At 41.7% G+C, this 22,001-nt stretch overlaps 1 protein-coding gene across 1 annotated transcript; it reads right to left on the bottom strand.

Moving 5' to 3' along the window:
- Positions 1-10,832: 10,832 nt before the first annotated feature.
- Positions 10,833-19,459, bottom strand: LOC113994406 (growth hormone-releasing hormone receptor; the record flags this gene model as incomplete). The annotated part of the gene is made up of 7 exons (XM_039388400.1): positions 10,833-10,955; positions 13,363-13,404; positions 15,171-15,300; positions 15,802-15,893; positions 17,486-17,555; positions 17,661-17,721; positions 19,306-19,459. Coding segments are annotated over 7 exons (672 nt in total), but the record flags the coding sequence as incomplete, so codon positions are not given.
- Between the last annotated feature and the right edge of the window lie 2,542 nt (positions 19,460-22,001).

Here is a 22,001-nt window from a genome sequence, read left to right as displayed (position 1 = left end):
AAGGAAATCATTAAAAGAATGTTCCAGCCAACTGTAATGGAAATGTTCTTCATTTTTCTTTGTTACTTTTATATTTCATTGCTCAATTATGCGGCTACAAAGAAAGACAAGTGGAGCACTCATCGAGATGTAGCACATCACCAAATGCTGAGCAGTCACCTGTGAAGCGAAAAAGCAGAAAAATCAGAGGAATTTAACTTCCTGCTGTCTCAGTCTGTCATTATATGACTCACCAAATATTCCTGTCCATCACATATCAGAACTTGAGGTACCAGTGCTGGGTACAGAGGTAACAACTTCCTTCTAAAAGCATCTGAATTGTTTTTAAATAGCTGATAAATGGAAGCACCAAAAAGGAAAGTAGGGGGAAAATGAAAAGGAAGAAAAAATAAAAAGAGAGAAACAAAAAGAACCCAACATTTTAAATGTGAACAGTGAATTAATCTAATTAAATTATATTCTCCCCTGTGTTTCAGGGAGGAAAGAAAATTACTGGTGTTCCAATAGTTGCTACTTTATTAAAAGCCACTCTATTTTTTCCCAAAGCTTTTAAACCAGAGACAGACTGAGATTAAAATACAACCAGTAGTTAAAAGCTGCTTTCCTTTTGTTACTGAGCTTCTGAAAGGGCGGTCAGGAAACAGATGCATTAAAAGCTGAGGGAGGAGGACCAGCACTTGCACCCGATCACTTCAGTGTGTTTTGTCCTGTGCCAAAGCCAGGGACAGCAAAGCAAATTCCACATTCCAGGAAAATGGGTAAGTACATGTTTAAATCAGTACTGACAAAAAAAAAAAAGTGATTTTCTGCGTAGTTAGGTGAGAAAAATCAGGATTTGAAAAGACATTGGGTGTATTTACTCTGCTAAAAAGCCTGCAATTGCACTAGGAACCAAGACTGGGCTATAACTTCTTTTTTAACATGGTCAAAAAACCTTATCCGACACCCAGAACAGAAAACAGGGAGAGCTGCGCTGGCAATTTGCTGATCCATGACAAAATTGGCTGCCCCAAGAAATGACTCTTGAGCAGCAATGGACCCAGGGCAGGTAGATTAGAATGTGCACAGGGTCTGCTTGTCCATGCAGGTCTCTGAGAGTCTCCTGGATGTGAGCCCTGAAGCATCCTGTGAGGTCCTGACACATTCCAGTGCAGGACAGCAGAAGGGCTTGTGAATACAGGAGGTGCCCTGTGGGTGCCAAACTGAACTTCTGATGGTAAAACTGGTCACACCTGGTGAGAACCATCTTTGAGGAGTCTCCAGGTCTTGAAAACTGTATTTTTCAGAGAATCCCTGAATGGTTTGGATTGGAAGGGACCTCAAAGACATCTCATTCCAACCCCCTGCCGTGGGCAGGGACAGCTTCCACTAGCCCAGGTTGCTCCAAACCCTGTCCAACCTGGCCTTGGACACTTCCAGGGACGGGGCAGCCACAGCTTTTCTGGGTAATCTGTGCTGGGGCCTCATCACCCTCACAGCCAAGAATTTCTTCCTAATATCCAATCTAAGCCTCCCTCTGTCAGTGTGAATCCATTCCTCCTCATCCTGTCACTCCAGCCCTGCTACAGGGTCAGCACAGGGAGTGCAGACAATGGTCACCACTTTTTGCCACAAGGAGAAGACCATTCTGGGAGGGACCATCTGCCAAAACATCAGTATTTCTACAGCTGATCTAGGTGGGATTCCTTTAGAAGCCCTGGAGAGCCAGCAAGGGGAATCTGTAGTGAAATTCATCTCATTTTAACATCAAGTGTCCAAAATGGATCAGATAAATCAATCCCAAAATGATCTATTCCTTTCTTTTGCCTATAAAGAAAGCCTGGGTTGCCTGGACTGAATTTTAAGTACTTACCTCTTAGACTACTAAATAATATCAGCTGAATCCCATCTTTTCACACCTTACTAGATGGTAAAAATAGTAAAAGCTTTATTCTCCTGTCAAAAAACCATGAGACACACAGTTCCTATGGCAGGCATCTCTTCAGCAGGAAAGATAAAAAGGTGGCCAACAAAAGGGAACCCCTGATATTTTTCCACAGTAGATCAGTAGGGTATTTTGATTTTTAATGGTGATAGTTTTCTGCATTTCCCTCTTAAAAATACCAGAGCAAATTTTACATTAATAAAAATGAAAGAAACTCCCTGCTTTGGAATAATATAATGCAGGTTCCAGAAAGAGAATGAAGCATGTGTGCAGCATTAAACATGTGAGTTGATCAGTCTGGTTCCCATAGCTGGTGTGGATTGTAGCCCAAAGATGCAACAATGCTTCAGAAACGTTCCAGAGATTCTAAAATCAGCAACAAAATGTTAATTTTTCAATAAAACATTGATATTTCCAAAATTCTTCATCTAGCCCCAGGTATGAAACTCATAGTAAGTTAATGTTTCCAATACCTTCATTGTTGTAGCCCTTTCTTTAGCAAGAGGAAAGTGCAAAAGCTATTTTCAGTAAGAACTGGAATTCTATTTTTTAATCCCCTGCTTAAAATATGACAGCTCTGTAGTTTCTGATGGTGGCATGTGGAAAATATTGCCATTAACATTCATTTAGCCATAACATTTTCTTCCTTCCCTTCCTTTCCCTTTCCTTCCGTTCCCTTCCCTCCCCTCCCCTTCCCAAACCTTCCCAAACTTTCCCAAACCTTCCCTTCCTTTCCCTCCCCTCCTCTTCCTTTCCCTCCTCTCCCCTTCCCCTTCCCCTTCTCCTTTCCTTTCTTTCCCTTTCCCTTTCCCTTTCCCTTTCCCTTTCCCTTTCCCTTTCCCTTTCCCTTTCCCTTTCCCTTTCCCTTTCCCTTTCCCTTTCCCCTTTCCCTTTCCCTTTCCCTTTCCCTCCCTTTCCCTTTCCCTTTCCTTTTCCCTTTCCCTTTCCCCTTTCCCCCTTTCCTTTGCTTCCCCTTCTCCTTTCCTTTTTTCCTCCTTTCTCTCCTTCCCCTTCCCCTTCCCCTTCCCCTTCCCCTTCCCCTTCCCCTTCCCCTCTCCCCTTCCCCTTCCCCTTCCCCTTCCCCTTCCCCTTCCCCTTCCCCTTCCCCTTCCCCTTCCCCTTCCCCTTCCCCTTCCCCTTCCCCTTCCCCTTCCCCTTCCCCTTCCCCTTCCCCTTCCCCTTCCCCTTCCCTTTCTTTTTCCTTTCCTCTTCCCCTTTCCCAAACCTTCCCTTCCTTTTCCTTCCTCACTTATCACTTACCAGAATCAGAATCCAGCTGCATTTCAGGTCTAGCTTTTACCAAAACTGACCCTCCCAGAGATCACTACAAACCCACAGGGTTTTCTCTCAGAAGTCCATTGAAATGTATATCAACAACACAAATGCACTGGTAAAACAAAATAACAGGGAATTGCAGAGGTTTTGTCACAATACTAAAGGGGCACTGTGTCACTTCTAGAGCTGACTGCACAAATGTCTTCACTGCTGTCACAACCAGGTGACCAAGTGACCATGGGGACTCCCGTGAATGTGTTTCCTAGAGCTGAGCAGCCAAACAGCTGTGGCTCCAAGCCTGGGTCAGCTGTTAATTCCTTCTTTTTTTTTTGGCATCTCAGGTGGATTTAGAGCTTGACTTGAGCTCTGTACAGCCACAGCAATCCTGCTGCCTGTACCAGAGGTCCAGGCTTTGGCACCAAACCCACATTTGCTGTGATGGGATGTAGCCTAAGACAGCTCTGCTTCTGGCAGGAGCTGTTTTGACTCAACCACCAGCTCTGAGGCACTGATTAATCCACTCAAATGATTCACCTTTTGCTTTGTCAACTTTGCCATCTGCCTGTTCCTCTGTCCCAGTCGAAGGGACAGCCCCACAGAAACCATCTCCTCCTAGACACTCCCACCAGCAACCCAAGGGATTCCCACAGGGAGTGCAATGTGTTCCTACCGTGTTTGGATTTGTCTATATTTTGCCATGGAAAGTCATTATGACCCTGAGTGGTCTCTAGCGTGGCTGGAAAAGCAAAATGGTACATTTTCCACGTGGTTGTCAGTCAGCAGTGGCCTTGGAAACAGCTCCCAGGCTGCTCTCCAGCCCTGTTGGGTGGTGCAGGGGCCTGTAGATCACACTCAGGGATGAGGACAAGCTTCAGCCACGCCTGAATCCACACTTCAGATCTTACAACCTGTAAAAAGCTTGACAGATCTCCTCTGCCAAGGGATATCTGGTGTAAATCCATGGCACCACCCTGAAGAGGGACCTCCAGGTGCCTCTATAGAATCACAGAATCATCTAGGTTGGAAAAGACATCTAAATCATTGAGTCCAACCCAGGTAAGCAGCAAGGGAAAGATGTAATGTCCCGGGTGGAGGATGGACAGTGGAACCCATTGGTGCTCTATGGAATGCTGAGAGACACCCTGGAAAGGCGGTGAAGTAATTCACCCAATGAATGGAACATCTTAATCGGTGTCTGTCCAGGGAATCCGTCAAAAGTACGATCCAGTTTCATCGGGATGGGATTTGAGAGGGCCCCGGCTGCCATCTAGTGGAGTCGGGGTGTGTCTTTGGACTAAAATAAATAAATAAATAAATAGTGCATTTGGGAATAAAGGAGAGCTAATCGGTCATCTGTAGGTTGAACGGCCTCCTTACTTGAGGAAAGCATCATAAAAAATGAAGTCATAAAAAAATAAAAGACGCAAATGAAATAGGGGACAGAACCACGCTGTAATCACGGGAAACAGGGGGATATTGGAACGATTCAAATTAAAATAAAGAATAAAGGAACCTCTTGCCACTGCTTCTGAAATACAGTTTGTGACCTCTCGCACACGTCAATGGAAAACCACACAAGGGTTTTCATACCCAATAAAAGGAAATTCTGGCTGTTTTCAAAGCAATCAGACAGTATTTCATTCCTCCCACCCCAGCTTGTTCTCCAGCACGTGCGCTTTGCAACACCACTGTGCAGTTTTGCTGGGAAGGGTGGCACATGTTTTCATCGAAAGTTCCCAACTTTCTGTTCAATATTTTGGTCATCACTGATGATGGTCGAATCTCCCACCCAGAGCAGGGTGCAAGCTCAGGGCAGGCACATACTCTGCTTCCCTGAGAACCTCCTGGACTCCACCCCACTTGTGGCTCTGGTTTTTCCCAATTTTTCTGTTTCATTTCTTCAGCCTTATTTTCAACCCACACAAACGTTGAATGCCTGGGAAAGTATTCAGTGTTGTACAGGGAATTTTTCAAGGAATAAACCTCTCACCTCCACACTGCACTGACACTGCTCATTTTCCTTTAACTTTCATTTTCCCTTATGAAATTTTACCTTGTCTTTGTACATCCCATTGGTTAAGAAAACACAGTTAACACAGTGGAAGCAGATTATGAAGTGGGTTTTTTACCATCAAGTTGACTTGGACTCAGTGCTCTGTTTTACACAGTTATCTATTTTGTAAGGAGATGGAGAAAATCCTTAACCTGTTGATGCACTCGGTGTGCATTTGATGTGGATACTTCTCTACTTTCTAGAATTAATTGAAATCATCAGAAGTGAATGTTATTACCAAAACAAGGTGTTTCTACAATTCCGTGTAGACATAGTCCATTGGATCAAGGGGCTTTATTTGGCTGGAAACCAACCTGAGTTATTAAAATAAAGCTTGTGCTTGGGTAGAGAAGGGGAGGCACCACCTGCCCTACTCATCATTTCCCAAACTTGATTTAGCTCCAACAGCTCTCGAGGTGAATCCCATTCTCAGTTTAATGGTGTGATTTTAGCTGTTTGTCCTAAGCCTGGGGAACCATAGAATGGTTTGGGTTAGAAGGGATCCTCAGGATGATGTGATTCCAAACCCCCTACTACGGGCAGGGACATCTTCCACCAGCTCCGCACATGCCCAGCTAAAATAAAATAAAATACAGATAAAATGCTCTGGCAAGTAGAGGGAGGGAAATAAAGAAACACAGATTCACTGCAGAATCTGTGTGCACATTCCAAATTTAAGGATTTATTGTGTGTGTTTCTGTTGCTTTAATAAAGGTATTTATTGTGCACTTTGACACAACAGTTTTGTTCAATCACATACGAAGTGATGGGAAAACCCTGTTGCTCCATAAAATTACAAAGAATATTTTAACTTTCTTTTCTCACACTGTTAAATTTTAATATATATTAAAAATTGATAGTATTTGAATGAAAGTACAGTAGAAATAAACATTCCAGTCATTTAATTTATGTCACGAATTATAAACATGGTGTACTTTTATTTGCAACTAAACAACGTTGTGTTCTGGAAGCACAAAAATCATGAAATATTCATACAAACTACAATTCATTATTTTAAGCTCTTTAGTTATAGGATTTTCACAGTGTGCTGTAAAATCATTGTCACTAACCAGAAACCTCCCCATCATTCTGATGTGCTTTGCAGTAGGCAGGGTCTGATTAAAAGCTTTGTTCTTTAGGGATAGTTGTACAACTTAAACCATAAGGACATCACATTAATATCTTAATTTGACAATACAAGAGCATAACTTAGGCCAGACGGTGCTAGTGTAGATGTAATTGTCTCTCTTGCTATCAAGGCTGAGGTGGATTATGTGTGTCTGATCTCAGTTTCCATTTCCAGACCTCTCCCTGATCAGCAGGGAACAGCATCATTGTAATCAAAAGATGTTCCAGGCTTGTCCCCAATCGATTATAGACAGGCAGTGACATCTTCCTTTTCCTACAGATACAAAGAGGCAACATAAAGGATTTGGAATCTTACATGCAACAGTTTCAGGTACAAATTGGTCCAGAAAACAAATTTTGCCAGTAGAGTTTTTATTAGAATAATCAATCTAAAATTCACTAAGCACTTTGGGGCACTTTAAATATTTTTATGGGTTTTATCCTCTATAAGGTCAATGCCATTATCACTGGGGGCCATCCCTTGGTAGAGGTGTTTGGATCAAGTGTTTACTGTATTGGAGCTTGAATCATAATTCAAACAAAGCGAAACACTGAGAAGCTGTCCTGGCTTCACTGAAATCTGAATTTATTTTGTGCTGCAAAACCAATAATAGTGAGCTTCACTTGGTGTTAGATAAAATCAGAAGAACAAGGGTTCACTGATAGTCATCACATGATGCACTATTTCATTTTGTTAATACAAAATATAAAATTTATGGTTTTAGTGGGAGAGACTTCACCCTTGCTATCAATTGCCAATAAAATTATTAATAGTTGTAATGTGTGGGGAAGCTTGTAAGGCACTAAACTAGACAGAAAAAAAAAACTGTTTAAAAAGGTGATTTGCTGACTGAGAAAAGATTAAAAAAAAAAAAGGAGGAAAAAAATCGGGAAAAGCCTAAAAAAAATGTTACCTAACTGTGCTTCATAGAAGAAACTAATGAAATACTCTCGTAAATACATGAGGTATTTTCATTCAAAAAGAGAATTGGAAGATGGGTCATGCCATGCTGTCATATTGATTCATTTTAGGCATCTGGCAGGTGTATTTAAGGGTAGGAAGAGAACAATTAACCAGTATCATACAATGAGTTGTGGTATGACACTAAAGCTCAGCCCAAATGACTTAACTTTCATCTATGCTGGCAAAAACCTGAGAGTAACACCTAAAACTGAGCTTCTTTTTTTTCCCTTCTGCAGCTGCAGTGAGATCAACTCAAGCCCTTATGTCCTGGAAGTTCCCTTTTCCTTCTGTCTTTCCTCATTTTACTTCTGTCTTTCCTCATTTTACTTCTGTCTTTCCTCATTTTTACTTGTGTCTTTCCTCATTGCACTGTAAACCCTGTAGCAATTTGCACACCCTGGGAATGATCCTCTATTTAAGCTCAGTTTTTCGTTGCTCTGGCCCTGCTCCAAGTGAAAGTAAACCACACGTGGCCAAAATTATTCTTCAAAGGTTAAGGAGTTTCTGCTGCTCACACTTCTCATACCTATTTTATCAAACATTGCATGTGACAAACAAGAACTTGTAGAAAAATAGTCTTATGCAATAATTGTGCACGTGCTCCTGGTGTTAAGCTCAGTATGAATTATCTAAAGTCAATCTTGAAAAACTAAATTGCTTATGTTTTTAAATTAACACTTTATATTAAAATTGGATTTGCTGAAAACATACTGTAACTCAAACATCCATGCCATGCATTGTCAAAACTGATATTAATATTTTCATTAAATAATCAGAGTATTTGCTTCTGATTGTAACCATTTCTGTTTCCAGTTTCAGCAATCTCAAAGGCAAGTATTCTCCCTGAAGTACCTATTTATTTTAGGAAGGAATAAAATTAGGATCTCAATCTCTGTTCATGTTAGAAAAAGCTGAGAAATCCAGAAAAGGACAGTGACCAGTGTGCAATAGCCTTGTTTAGGTGATAAGGGATGCCACAGGTACTAGAATTCACCCAAATAATTATGCCTATTATGTATTATGCAGAGTCAATGGAAATTATTAGGACAGACCACTGGTATTCCTGATGCAGAGGGATCTGGAGCCAATCTCTTAATTCAGGCTTCTATAAGAGCAGAGAACAAGAGCAGCCAATCTCTTAATTCAGGCTTCTATAAGAGCAGAGAACAAGAGCCCTGAGAAGCCCCTGTATTCATGTGCCTTCATATCTGTTACTAACCTGTCCATTTAATGTCAGAGCCATCATGGAAACACCATTTCAAAACTGCAGGGTTTAATTACAAGGCAGAAAATCCATTTGATACATCAAGACTCACAAAAGTCTTAATATGACACTTTCTATCACTGCTTGAGACAAGGGGATCAAAAAATGCCATCACACATTCAAAAATCAGCTGAGCCAGACAATCTGTTCAGCAGAAGAAAGAATTTCGTTTTGGTTTTATTGCTTTTCCTTTTATCTTCCACTTATGGAGCATGATGGTCTTTAGAGTAAATCAACCAATATTCACAATTAATTATACACCAAGAGAAATGCAGCAGCTGCAGGGAATCTTCTGTCTCAATATATATGGGTAGAGACGGGTAAAATTTTGATGCTTTCCAAAGTTATTACTCTGGGTTCCATTCTGATGGAGACCATGATCTTTTGGAGACTGGAAAAATCCATGTCCAGGAAAAAAAAGTCTCATTCAAGTGCCTCAACACTTGTGTTTACTGATAATGCCACTTTTCCGTGTCAGTTGGCTGTTGTGTGACACCGAAAGGCATCTCTCTATTAGTCCCTTACTTTCCACCCAGCTCACCTTGAATTCTTCTGGATAAAGGAACAAAACCAGTGTAAACAACATCTTGGGCCACACATTGTAAACTGTGTTCCAAGGAGTCACTGTAGAAATGGAAATAAGCTCCTTCCTCCCAGTGTTCCCTCAGGTGCTCCCACACTTGGGTCTGAGTTCACTCACTGCTGTAATTTCCACAAGGAGAAGAATAACAAGGACAAAACTATTATTTTTGGGGGAGGATATTTTTTTAATTGGAAGAGAAAAACACCTTCTTGGCACTCAGCTTTTACATAAAAACTAGGTGATATAACATTGCACTTGTACCCAGGTAATTACACATAACTTGAAGGAGTGGAAAGGTGTGTCACACAGTTTTTTTATGTAAAAGGAAAGGAAAAAGGAAAGCAATTCCACTTTCCTCTGTTATAATTTCTGCTGTTCAATCAGACTTGGCAGCTCACTGAAATATTCAGAAGAGCAGAGTAAAAATGTGTTGATGTAATGGCTCTCACTCATTGGTACAGTTTAGCTTTCTACACTCCTTTCCAAACCCTCATGTTTCCATGAAAGAGGTTGATTGATCCATTAATCTACAGGTTATGACAACAACATGCAAAAAAAAAAAAGACACAGAAAAAAACAAAAACAAAAAAAACAAACAAAAAACCCCAAAGAAACAAACAAACAAAAACCAAACAGACAAAAACCCAAACCAAACCAAAACAAACAAAAAACCCAACCAACCAACCAACCAACCAAAAACAAAAAACAACCCAAACAAAACAACAACAACAAAAAACCAAACCAAAACCAAATAAAACCCCTCAAGTGCAAACACTGGGAATACAAGTTTATTTTCAAATTTCTGAATGTTTTACAACACCAGGGAGCAAAACCAGAAACACCGAAGAAAATACTCCTAGAAGTCTCCTTGTCCATCCCTTAAGGGTCTCATTATCTTTCTGTGCAAAAGTTGGCATTTCTTTTTAACTTTCTTGCAAGGAGCAGTTATTCTTTAATGATTATCACGTGGAGCCTTGGCCTTCCCAATGCCTCCACTTTGGCTTCTCTCTTTAGAAATATTCTAAACTGCAGATACTGAAAAAACATCAGAACATGAGGGTGGTTTGGTTTTGGTTTTTTTTTGGTGAACTTAGAATCTTTTTTGCTACTAAAGAGACAGTATGAAAAGACAACATAAGAGAACATTTGTAGTCCTTGTGTTGCAGTTCAATAAGACTTTTGGCTTCTTATTTCCATGTTTATTACAAAACAAGGAGCAAAGCTTGAAGAAGCTGAATAGACTCCAGCTCCCATTGCATGAAGATTGAATTCCAGTTCCCAGAGCTGAAGGGTACTACTGATGTCCATTCCCTGGGCACTTAATTCCATGTATTTATCAGTAAAAGCATAGAAGTGAATCAGAATAGCTGGTTTTTGTGTTTGCTGTGATGCAGAGTGTATTGATAAGAGAGTTATTTTGTGTTTAGAAGGCCAGGCAGCGTTTAATCTGTCACTGCAATGCTTGTCCTGCAAAAGCTGCCCCATGAACAGAACTGTAGAAGTGGAATCTCCTCCTATTTACTCAGCATGAACTGCAATCAGTATGTTTTTTGGGGTTTTTGGCTCATTTGTTGTTTGGTGTGGGGGGGAGTTTCCCTAATCAGGTTTTTATGTGTGATTACTCCAGACCCTGAGGCATCTTCAGCACACAGATGTGGTCATTTTTACTCCAGAACTGGATGGCACAGTCCATCTCGTCCTCCTCCACACTGGCACCAGTCCACATCTCTTACCGTGCCACCTCCGGCCGATTTCTGTTTGCACCTCAAAACCAAAGGAGAAAGTTATTTTGTGGTTAAATACTGCTTGGGAGCAGACCAGTGGGAAAGAAGCAACACAGAAACAGTGGCTAGAGAAGAAGAGGGAAATTTTTAGACATCTCAGTTCAAGTTAGTTCCCTTTCTAGCTGATGAAGTAGGATCCTCCAGTTTATCCGGCCTGTCCCACCATGTCCATCTTCCTGCACTGATGAAAACTTCCAGTGTGGCTGGCTCAGAGTTTGCCTCCTGTGCTGACAAGGGTAAATGAACCCTACTCTACCTTTCAAGAATTAAGGATGTATTGTGTGTAGTGATAGGACAAGGGAAAATGGCTTTAAACTGAGAGTAGATTTTGCATATTATGAAGAATTTGCTCAGAGGGTGGTGAGGCACTGCCACAGGTTGCCCAGAGAAACTGTGGCTGCCCCATCCCTGGAAGTGTTCAATGCCAGGTTGGACAGGGTTTGGAGCAACCTGGGATAGTGGAAGGTGTCCCTGCCCATGGCAGGGGGTAGAACAAGATGAACTTCAAGGTCCCTTCCAACCTAAACCATTCCACGATTCTGTGTGAGCTGATCCAGTTCTGTGTTCCTACTTAATGACCATGGGCACAAAGCTCAAAGCTTGTTATTCCAGCTGTCACACAGTTAAATAAACAAAAAAAAAAGGTCCCACTTCCATTTTTGACTTACCTGGTTTCCATTTCAAGCCTGTAGCCTCAGTCCACCTTCCTCCTCTGAACTGAAAGGTCTATCAGCACTAAGCCTGAGGTCTCTAACTCCAGCACTCTAAATCAGGTTCTCCACCACTAGAATATTTTCTCAGCAATTTTTTTTTATTCTTCTCCTTTTTTTTTCAAAGTATTCCATTGAAATTTTTTTCTACTAATGGTCTCACCAACATTGCCTACACAATTAAACATGTTTGCTCCACATCGCCTGCTCTTCCTCAGTTGCTAAGGGATGTTGTCTTGTTTCCATCTGCTTCTAGAAAAGTATGATCTGCAGCAAGTTTCTTAACCAACATTCACCAATTTGTGGCTGAGAAATAATTCTGCTTTGCTATTTAAGATGATGAGGGGAAAGCCAGCAAGCAAGCAGGAGAGACTTTTGCTTTCTGTTGTTGACAGCTCTGTATATCATGTACTGGCATGTTCACAGAAACATAAGAGTGGGTCCAGACCACCCACTAAAGCCTCCTGTCACATCTGATTCTTGTAAAAATGTGCCTTTCCAGATGTTTAATGGGAAGGAAATTTCTAAATTGAAGAGTTGTGTGTCTGGAATCTCAAACTGAACGTCAAGTTGTGTCTATAGTTAGAAGGGATTAGGATTGTTAGTCAGTATAGTCAATAATCCATAGACATATAGGCAGCATAGACAAAAATTCACAGCCATAAACTCAAACAGAAGGCCAAGATGTGTTAATATATTTGAAAAGATTCGATTTAATATTTCAGAAATTTCTGATAAAATTCAGGAAATCTGGACTGTGGCACATGTAAATAATTAAATACTGTTTGAAAGCCAAACCAGCCCTAGACTTTAAACTTGGAAAATGAAGATTTGGTCAATACAGCCCAGGGAGTCTGGAGTGATTAGGGGCAGGATTCACCTCCTAAATACACCTTTGACACTCCAGTGGAAGTCCTTTATGAGGAGGGAGGGTGGGAATATATGAAACAGGACTGTCTCTTTTTAGGAGCTGCAGGCAGAGTCCAGCAGAGTCTTAGTGCAGTCTGAAACTGAACCCTATCATACCCTAAAATAGCTTCCTCAGCTACCCTGGAGTCAGAAAAGAAGAGGAAATTCCAGGGTTTCAACATATTCTAAAATATGGAGGATAAACTTTTTTGTTTCTTATATAATTCATTCTCATCACAACATGATTACATCACAACATCATTACTAAGATAAATGGAATTGTTCCTGTCCCATCTACAGTAAAATTCTGAATTATGTATTCTGAACAGAAAAACAGTTTTAGCAACATGAAAATACTGAAAAGCTTTAGAAGCATAAGAAAAACCCTGAAAAATAGTATTTAATTATGGGGCAAACAACCTCGATTTTAACTCCAATTTAATCATAGACCTTTGGTGGATGGAGATCTTTCTGCATCACTGCAGCAGCTTGTGCTTTTAGGGGATTTCCAAGCCCTGCTGTAGGGCAAAAATGTGAAGAAAGGATAAAAAATACTTGAGGGGTAGAAAAGTAGTAAAAGTTGATTTCTCCACTAGATGGCTTCATTCCCATGAAGATAATTGAGCTGAAATCCATGGACCTTGATTCCCATGTTAACAGACAAGGCTGAGAAACTGCAAGATTTGATTATCTGCTTGTATGAAACTGATGATTTGTTGTGTATATTTGCCAATAAAAGCAATATTGTAGAGGATATAATTCCCTTACCTCTTGGTTCAGGAAACAGTAGAGAACTGCTACAATAAAGCCCTGAGAAAGACCAGAAAAAAAAAAAAAAAGTTTTGGGTGTTAGCAAAGTTTGAAAAAGCCACTGTCATTACCTGGCTTCATGATGTGAATTAACGTGTATCACTAGAGGTGGGAGGATTACTATAAATTGAAAGATATTTTCTGTATCTCCAGTAAAGCTGAACAGGCAGATAAACACCTGGTAAGTGGCATTTAGTTAAAGTCAGTGAAACAATACGAATCCACAAGAACAGATGATGTGGCAATTGAAATTCTCCCACGACATATTTACAAACGTATCATCCATTCTCCAGCCAAAACCACTCTGAGTTAATTCTTTACACGTTATAAATCAGTAAGGAAAAATGGACTTCAGAAGGAGATCCATGGATGGAGTTCATCCAGCTTTTCAGTCAACTTCCGTGTCTTTGCAGTGTATCAGATGAGGTTTATTTTCTGCCTATTGAATCTGTTGAAATCTGAACTGAGATAAACTCAGGACAATCCCAGGAGGTCAAAGGACCTCCATGAGCAGATACCAGCCCAACGCTTCACCCTTTTATTAATTAACTTATTCATTAAATTGTTCATTAACTCAGTGAAGGTCCTCTCCCTGTAGAGAGGGTCGGGATTAAGATGGGCAGAGTCTGTTGGACAATGGATTCAATCCTCAGGAGGACCAAACCAGCCCAACTGCTGGATTATTGGTGATTCTGACTGATAAATAATGCCATATTCCCTTGTGAGGTTTGCTGGGATTCCCACAGTTGCTTTTTGGAGACTCTGAGGTGCAGCACAGGGAGAGGGAGGGAAGCAAAGGATAGTTGGGTGCTATCATTTTAGGAGTCGCAGACAGAATCCAGTAGTCTTAGCACAGTCTGAAACTGAACCCCAGTCACACCCTAAAATAGCTTCCTCAGCTACCCTGAAGTCAGAAAAGAAGGGAAAATTCCAGGGTTTCAACATATTTTAAAATATGGAGGATAAACTTTCATGTTTCCTATGTAATTCATTTAAGATTCATTCTTCTCACAACATCTAGACCATATAAATGGATCTGGATACCAAAACAAATGGAGTTATTCCTGTCCCACCTAAGTAAAATTCTGAATTATACATTCTAAACAGAAAAACATGTTTATCAACACGCAGAAATACTGAAAAGCTCTTAACCCGGGTAGCCAAACTACCTGGGGGATATGTCAGAGCAGCCTCAGGAGCTGCCCTGGCTGGCACCGAACTCCTTGAGCTGTCCAAGCCCTGTGTGCCAATTCAGAGCAGTTGGGGGCATCCACCTAACATTTTGCAGGAGGGAAAGTGATGTGACAGGATGGAGCTCTGCATGTGCTGGCACATGCATCAGGCACTATTCCATGTTTATGTTTGATTATCAATTTATCTTTGGCCAAAAAATCACCGATGGGGCTGGACCTGCAGCTTCAGTTGCCTCTGGATAATTTACCATCAGCCCAAGTGAGCTTGTTAGTGAAGTCAGGGAAGGCATGTGGACTAGGACTCGTAGCTTGACTTTGACCCACCATCCAATTTACACACTTCTCTGAAAGTCTTGGCCTTGTATTTGCAAAGTCTGCAAATCTGCAATCAATCCTAAAGCCAGGTAGGATGGAGGGAATGTCTTCAGGGATTGTGACCCAGCAAAGAACCACGAACTTGGTGAGGAGACACTGGATTCAGGATCCTTTTGTGCAATCCTAGTTGTCATCCGGACACAAGATTAAATCAGAAAAACTGCCAAGAAGGAACTGAAGCCTCTGTGGTCACTTTACCTGGAAAGATCCAATGCAGAGCTCCAAATAAAGCCGGACCCCCAGGCTGGTGTATTCTGGGAGGAAGTTGAAGACAATATAATGGGTTCCAAATAATGGAATTAGGAGTAGAGTTGCCCTTGAGAGACGTCTGGTACAGCACATGAGAAGAAGAAAGGTAACATTATTTCCCTCAGTAAAGACTAATGCACAAAGTATGGCACAGTACTGAACAGAAATGAAAAAAACCTTAATATATATATATAAATATATGTAATAGAAATTAATATGCAGACTCCCTTTACAGGTCTCATATAGGAAAAAGCAGCTTAGAGGGTAATTTATCCTGCTCTAGATCAGACATCTAATGCAGATTCAATTAATGGTTTTCTTGTCTCACAATTGATTTTAATTGGAAGGCAGATATCTGAACTCTTCTGAATATATCATGTTGGCTCATATTAGGTGAATTGAGTCTTATCCTTTGGTCAGTTTCCTTAAGAATGGGATAAGGTTGGGAATTTCTAAAATTTAATGCCAGTTAAACCAAGCCTGTCTGTGACACTGAAAAAGTACTTCTCTATTTAGAAAATATTATATAAGTTTTTATTATTGAAATAATTGATTTTTTAAAAATTATACCATACATTACCTGTACTGAGAAGAGTTATTGAAGTTGATTTGTCTAGGGTCTAGTTTTTTCAGCAAAATTCTGATGATGTTGACAAATAGGACAAAATTGACCTGTTCACAATATTTGGGAGAGGGGGGAAGAAGAAAATGAAAAATAAAAGGTTAATTTCTCATGTAAAACTTCTCAGTGAAAATCTGAGGCGGTTTAAATTTCATTTATAATGTATTGTGTGCAGTTTCAACAGTGTCAGTGCAAGGTTATTAATGTTATTTCTATTGGCAGCATTCAGGTGTGTAAATAGATTACATTCCTGCTTAAAGAAATGGCTGAAGATGAAAACTTGAGAATTTGACTTTGCTAAGCAAAATATTTTCATCGATACCTTGTGTGACTCTTTTACTTTTCGTAGTTTATATCAGTTGGAATATCTTTTGAGATCACTACTGCATTAAGTTTTTGCTGATCTCTTTAAGCATTGTTATTGGAACTTCTCTGGCTAAATATCTCTGCAGTGAGATACCTCCATCTGAGCTGATCACCCTGTTCTGCCTTTGCCAGCAGTGGAGAGCCAACAAAGCCTCAGGAGGTGTTGGGAACGACTCATCTCCTCCCAGAGAAGACATTTATTTTAAGTCAGATGCCAAAAGCACAGATTTCTCTCTGTTGACTCTGAAGGAGTCCCTGAGGAGCATTAGCTCAGCTCCAAAGCTCGCTAGGGTCAAGCCTAACTTGCAAATCAAATTTTCTACAACTGCAATTTGGCACAGACCTATCCAAAGTCTGTGAGGCTGCTCGGTTCTCCACAGTCAAAAGATCCTCCCTTATGCATCTCTGTGTGTCCATAGACACCAGCTCTTCTTTAGGTGAGGCTGAATGCTCCATTTTGCCTAAGAACATCCCCATTTTACCAGAAACTCCAATCTCATTTTACCCATCAGTGATGCCTCGTGTACGTTCCAGCAGAAAAATCATCACTGCAGTCCCTTGGCTTCTGATGTGGATGTCAGAAGGGAGGAAAATAATGGAGGTAGGAAGAAATGCAATAATTTATTGAAATATGGTGAAGTATGACCACAATTCGACTTGAGATTCTTTATTCATGTTATTTATGCATATCTTTAAAGCCCTTTCCAACCCAAACCGTTCTATGATTCTATGCGCCTCATTTGCATGCAGCTGTCCTCCAAATAAATTAAGCTTTTAAATAGCTGGTCTTAAGGTCCAGTAGCTGCTTTCTCAAAAACACTGCTTGGGTTTAATGACACGTGGGAGTAATTTTATATGATAATTCATTTCAAGCCCATCAGTTTATCCAATAAATGTCAGGCTCAAGAGTTATTATCACTGTTATCAGCTGTGAGCAGAAACCTACTGACCTTGAAAGTTTGTGTTAAAATTTATGGCTGCTTCTGAGGTTTTATGCTGAAAAACTGTTTTCAAATATTATAAGGATGGTTCAGCTACTCACTCACGATTAATTTCAATTAAGTGACAATTCTATGAAGGTTTTAATTTGTTTGAAGGACGTTTGCTTTGTAAGGGTGTCAGTTCTCTGCCCCTTTATAGTTTGCATTGTATGTAGGCAAGTTTACAGTAGAAATTCTACCATTCCTCTTCTCACATCTCAGCAAACAGTAACAAGATTTTAATTTAAAAGCCTTTTTTTCTCCTAATTAATGTTGGTAAACTCAGAAGCACCTACCCCCACAGAAATTATAATAGGTCCTTTGATTAGCCACCAGTAAGGAGAGCCTTCATTAATATCCCAGCATCTGCAAAACACAGCAAGAGTTTAGAAAAAGACAGGCATGTAATCACTGCAATAAATTCAGAATATAAATCAAGAACACAGAATAATGTAGGAAACAAGGACTTACGCCGTGTCTTCGAAGTAGAATTTTGCCAAAATCCATATAAGAGTGAAAAGTGTAGGAAAACCTGTCAGAAATTTAAACAAAAATTGGGGTTTTCTGGTTTCATCAAATAATCCAAACCTTGTCCACTGAAACTCTGCTGTGATGATACAAATCATTTGTTTTCAGAGCTGGAGTCACCCTTTGTGGTCTCCTCATGTAAGAGGAATTGTTTTAAACTCAAAGTATAAACCTAAAAGGAATTCTTCTGATTCCCAGGGTAGAATGAAGCAAGTTATGTCTCGTTTGTCTCTTGAAGGTAGAAAGGGACACAGAAGCTACTTTGCACATGATGTAGTTCTGTCCCAGAGGACTGAACTTGCAGCCTCTTGCTCAGATGAACCCAACTCACCTGTGTGCTCTCCCTGAAGGTGGCACTTGTATGCAGAGAGCACATTTAACCCCAGGTTTAAGTGACAAGGGTGCTTTTTGCAGGACAAAATATTTAGGAGCTGCGTTTACCAAATCTTAAAATAATAATACTGTTAGCACTTTACAAACACAGAAGGTGATACACTCTATCTTGAGCCTTCTTAAAAAGGCTCCCTAAAACACCCAAAGTGATTCAGTTTGCCGAGTTGTCAGGCCTACATTAACCTTTGGTGGTAACATCCATGGATTGTCTCCCTCAACTGACCAAAAAATTCCTCTGGGTAAGTGTATTCACCTGCCATAAAGGAGTTCTCTGTTTTACACAGCAACTTGCTCTGGGCAGCCACTTAATCTCTGATTTCTGGGTCCCCATAAGAGTCTGAACACTCAGATTTATTCCAGACTCCACCAGAAAGGGTGAGGGTGTTGCTGTTTCATGCCTGACCTGTTATTTAGTGGATAGGGCTTTTTTATTCATAGAATTGCCAATGCATAAAATGGGCTGTAGCAACATTAGGACAACAAAAATCCCTTCTATGACTCCAGATGGACCCATTCTCAGGCTGTGTAACTATACTCTGCATGAACAGGAGCAAGTCACATCTAACTTCATTGTCTGTGATGGTTCCTTAGAGGTGGCTGCGTTTTCAGCAGGGAGAAGAAGGTTGAGAATGGATCTCTCCCTGTGGGTTCCCAAATGTACTTACTTTTCCACTTAATTCACTGGCACTTTAATCCTGTTCTTTAAAAAAAAATTGGTTTTTCCTCACTAATATGCATGTAAAAATAAAATCAGAGCAATGCCTAAGTTAGGTAGTTAAGTAGATTAGATTCCACATCCAGTATTTTTAATGGGCTGGATCACAGAATCACAGAATCATGGAATGGCCTGGGTTGGAAGTGGCATTAAAGATCACCCAGTTTCAACTACCAGGGACAACTTCCACTAGATCAGGTTGCTCAGAGTCCCATCCAACTGGCCTTGAACACTTCCAGGGATGGGGAGTCCACAACCTTCCTGGACAACCTGTGCCAGGGCCTCACCACCTTCACAGGGAAGAACATCTTCCTTGTCCCATCACTCCCTTCCCTTGTGCATATTCCCTCACCAGCCTAGTTTTAAGCCCCCATTAGGTACTGGAAACTGCTCTAAGATCCCCCCAAAGCCTTCTCTTCTCCAGGCTGAACTTGTTTAACATTTTGCCTTTCTTTAATTTCCTGGAAAAGCCTTACTTACCCCAGCCAAAGAGGACAAGCCACCAAAAATATCTTCTTCCATGAGAAAGGGATGAGAGAAGCAGACAGTTTAGGTAAAGAGCCTCCACCAGCAGCCACATGAAGTTGGTCATCATGAAGTAGTGACAGAAAACCACAGAGATCTTACATTCAGTCTAAGGGACAGGACAGTCATAGTTTAAGGTGGATACAAGTGTTTGATTTGCAGCTGTAGCAGACATCTGTAATTCTGGTTGAGTTCTACAAAGAACAAGATCTCACTACTGCATGATGCTTAAAATGAGATCTTCAAATGTAAAATGGCTTTTTTGAGTGATGAGACTTTAACCATCTGTAGTGGTTTGAACCTTGTTTTCCCCAGAGACTAAGAGAAGTGGTAGACCCCAAGGGGTGGAAACCCCTGGAAGTTTTGAAATTCTGCCCAATGGACGCTCCTGCAGAAATGTAAACATACCACAACCAGACCGGAAAAGAAGAGTTGTAGTTTTGTTGTAGGAGAGGTGGCCATGTTGTAGAGCCACGAGGAAGGGGCTCTGAGCCCCTTGGGGCCTCTGGCCCCCTCCCAGCCCCTGGCTGGGGGCTGCAGGGACCTGGAACAGCATAAAGCTGGGCTAGGTGCCTGTAGTATGCCGGGAGATGTTTTCTCCATGGGCACAGAGCAGCAGCCGACGCTGACCAGAGAAACGGTGGCAGAGAGCCAGAGATAAGAACCTGAACTGAAGAAGCAGCAGAAGCAACATGCAGCACTGCAGAGGAGACTCCTGGAAGGAGAGTCGAGGAAAGGAGAGCCAGCAGCTGAGAGCTACAGAGTTCTTGGGGGTAAGACTGATACCAGATCCCCAAAACTCCTTTGAGACCTCCTGGAAGGAGGAAGATGATGGACTCTTACTTGAAAGAGCCTTGAAGTGCGACATGCACTGTAGAAAGGAGCTAGAGAGCTCCGAGAGGAATGCAGGGGGAGTTGACCTTGGCTTCCCCCCCCTTGCACTGCTGCCACGGTGGCAGCCTGAGAGACAGGGCACAGAGGCCCTGCAAGAGATACCAGACCGTCACGAAGACCCCCCTGTGTCTTCGTGATATGACGTGGTGAAACGACCTTGTCTGGGGTTACGAAGACCACGGAAGACCCCTCGGTTGTGAGGCGATGGGGCCGAGAGAGAGGCTTGGATACCTCCCTCGTGGAGTGCTGGCAGAAAGCCAGCTATCAGCTGCTGCATGCATGAGAAGAAGAAACCTGCTGCCTCAGAAGATGCTGCTGTTTAAGGACTGAAAGGGATCTGTCCTTCTTTCCCTCCTGGACTTTTATTTGGAGGGGAGAAGAGATCTGATCATTGTAAATACTATATGTCATGGTAGAGATAGTTTGTGATCATGTGTATAATGTGATGTTATATTTATTTGTACAGTCATTGTAATATATTCCCTTTTCCCCACTTTGGAGTCTGGTGTGTTTTGTCTGGAAAAACCCATCTCACATTAGGTTGAGATGTGGGAGGGGGAATGGAGCTAGGGAATTAGATGTTGGGGCTATCTCAAACCATGACATAAATGGTAGCAGAGGATGGTTGCGAACCATCGAGGGAGATGGTTGCGAACCATCGAGAGAGAGAGATAAGAGCCATGATGCTTGTGTTAACAGAAAGAGTTTTCCAGACAAAACACAGACTGTACCATTGTAGAGTAAGTAAGGCTCTAGTAATGTAAGTTAAGTATTAAGAGTAGAGTTAAGTTTGTGATAATGCTATGTTGATATGTAGTAGAGAGATTTTGATTATATTTTAGTTTATTGAAGATTGAATGTTGATTAGAGTTTTTTTCCAGTTGTTGTGATATGTTGACATTTCGCAGGAGCGAGGGGTGGAGTGTTGTAGTGGTTTGAACCTTGTTTTCCCCAGAGACTAAGAGAAGTGGTAGACCCCAAGGGGTGGAAACCCCTGGAAGTTTTGAAATTCTGCCCAATGGACGCTCCTGCAGAAATGTAAACATACCACAACCAGACCGGAAAAGAAGAGTTGTAGTTTTGTTGTAGGAGAGGTGGCCATGTTGTAGAGCCACGAGGAAGGGGCTCTGAGCCCCTTGGGGCCTCTGGCCCCCTCCCAGCCCCTGGCTGGGGGCTGCAGGGACCTGGAACAGCATAAAGCTGGGCTAGGTGCCTGTAGTATGCCGGGAGATGTTTTTCTCCATGGGCACAGAGCAGCAGCCGACACTGACCAGAGAAACGGTGGCAGAGAGCCAGAGATAAGACCTGAACTGAAGAAGCAGCAGAAACAACATGCAGCACCACAGAGAAGACTCCTGGAAGGAGAGTCGAGGAAAGGAGAGCCAGCAGCTGAGAGCTACAGAGTTCTTGGGGGTAAGACTGATACCAGATCCCCAAAACTCCTTTGAGACCTCCGGGAAGGAGGAAGATGATGGACTCTTACTTGAAAGAGCCTTGAAGTGCGACATGCACTGTAGAAAGGAGCTAGAGAGCTCCGAGAGGAATGCAGGGGGAGTTGACCTTGGCTCTCCCCCCTTGCACTGCTGCCACGGTGGCAGCCTGAGAGGCAGGGCACAGAGGCCCTGCAAGAGATACCAGACCGTCACGAAGACCCCCCTGTGTCTTCGTGATATGACGTGGTGAAACGACCTTGTCTGGGGTTACGAAGACCACGGAAGACCCCTCGGCTGTGAGGCGATGGGGCCGAGAGAGAGGCT

The sequence above is a fragment of the Pipra filicauda genome, unplaced genomic scaffold (genome assembly GCF_003945595.2).
Source record: "Pipra filicauda isolate LSUMZ 115617 unplaced genomic scaffold, ASM394559v2 scaffold641_size271020_pilon, whole genome shotgun sequence".
NCBI classification, from domain to species: Eukaryota; Metazoa; Chordata; class Aves; order Passeriformes; family Pipridae; genus Pipra; species Pipra filicauda.
This window is presented reverse-complemented; position numbering and strand designations above follow the sequence as displayed.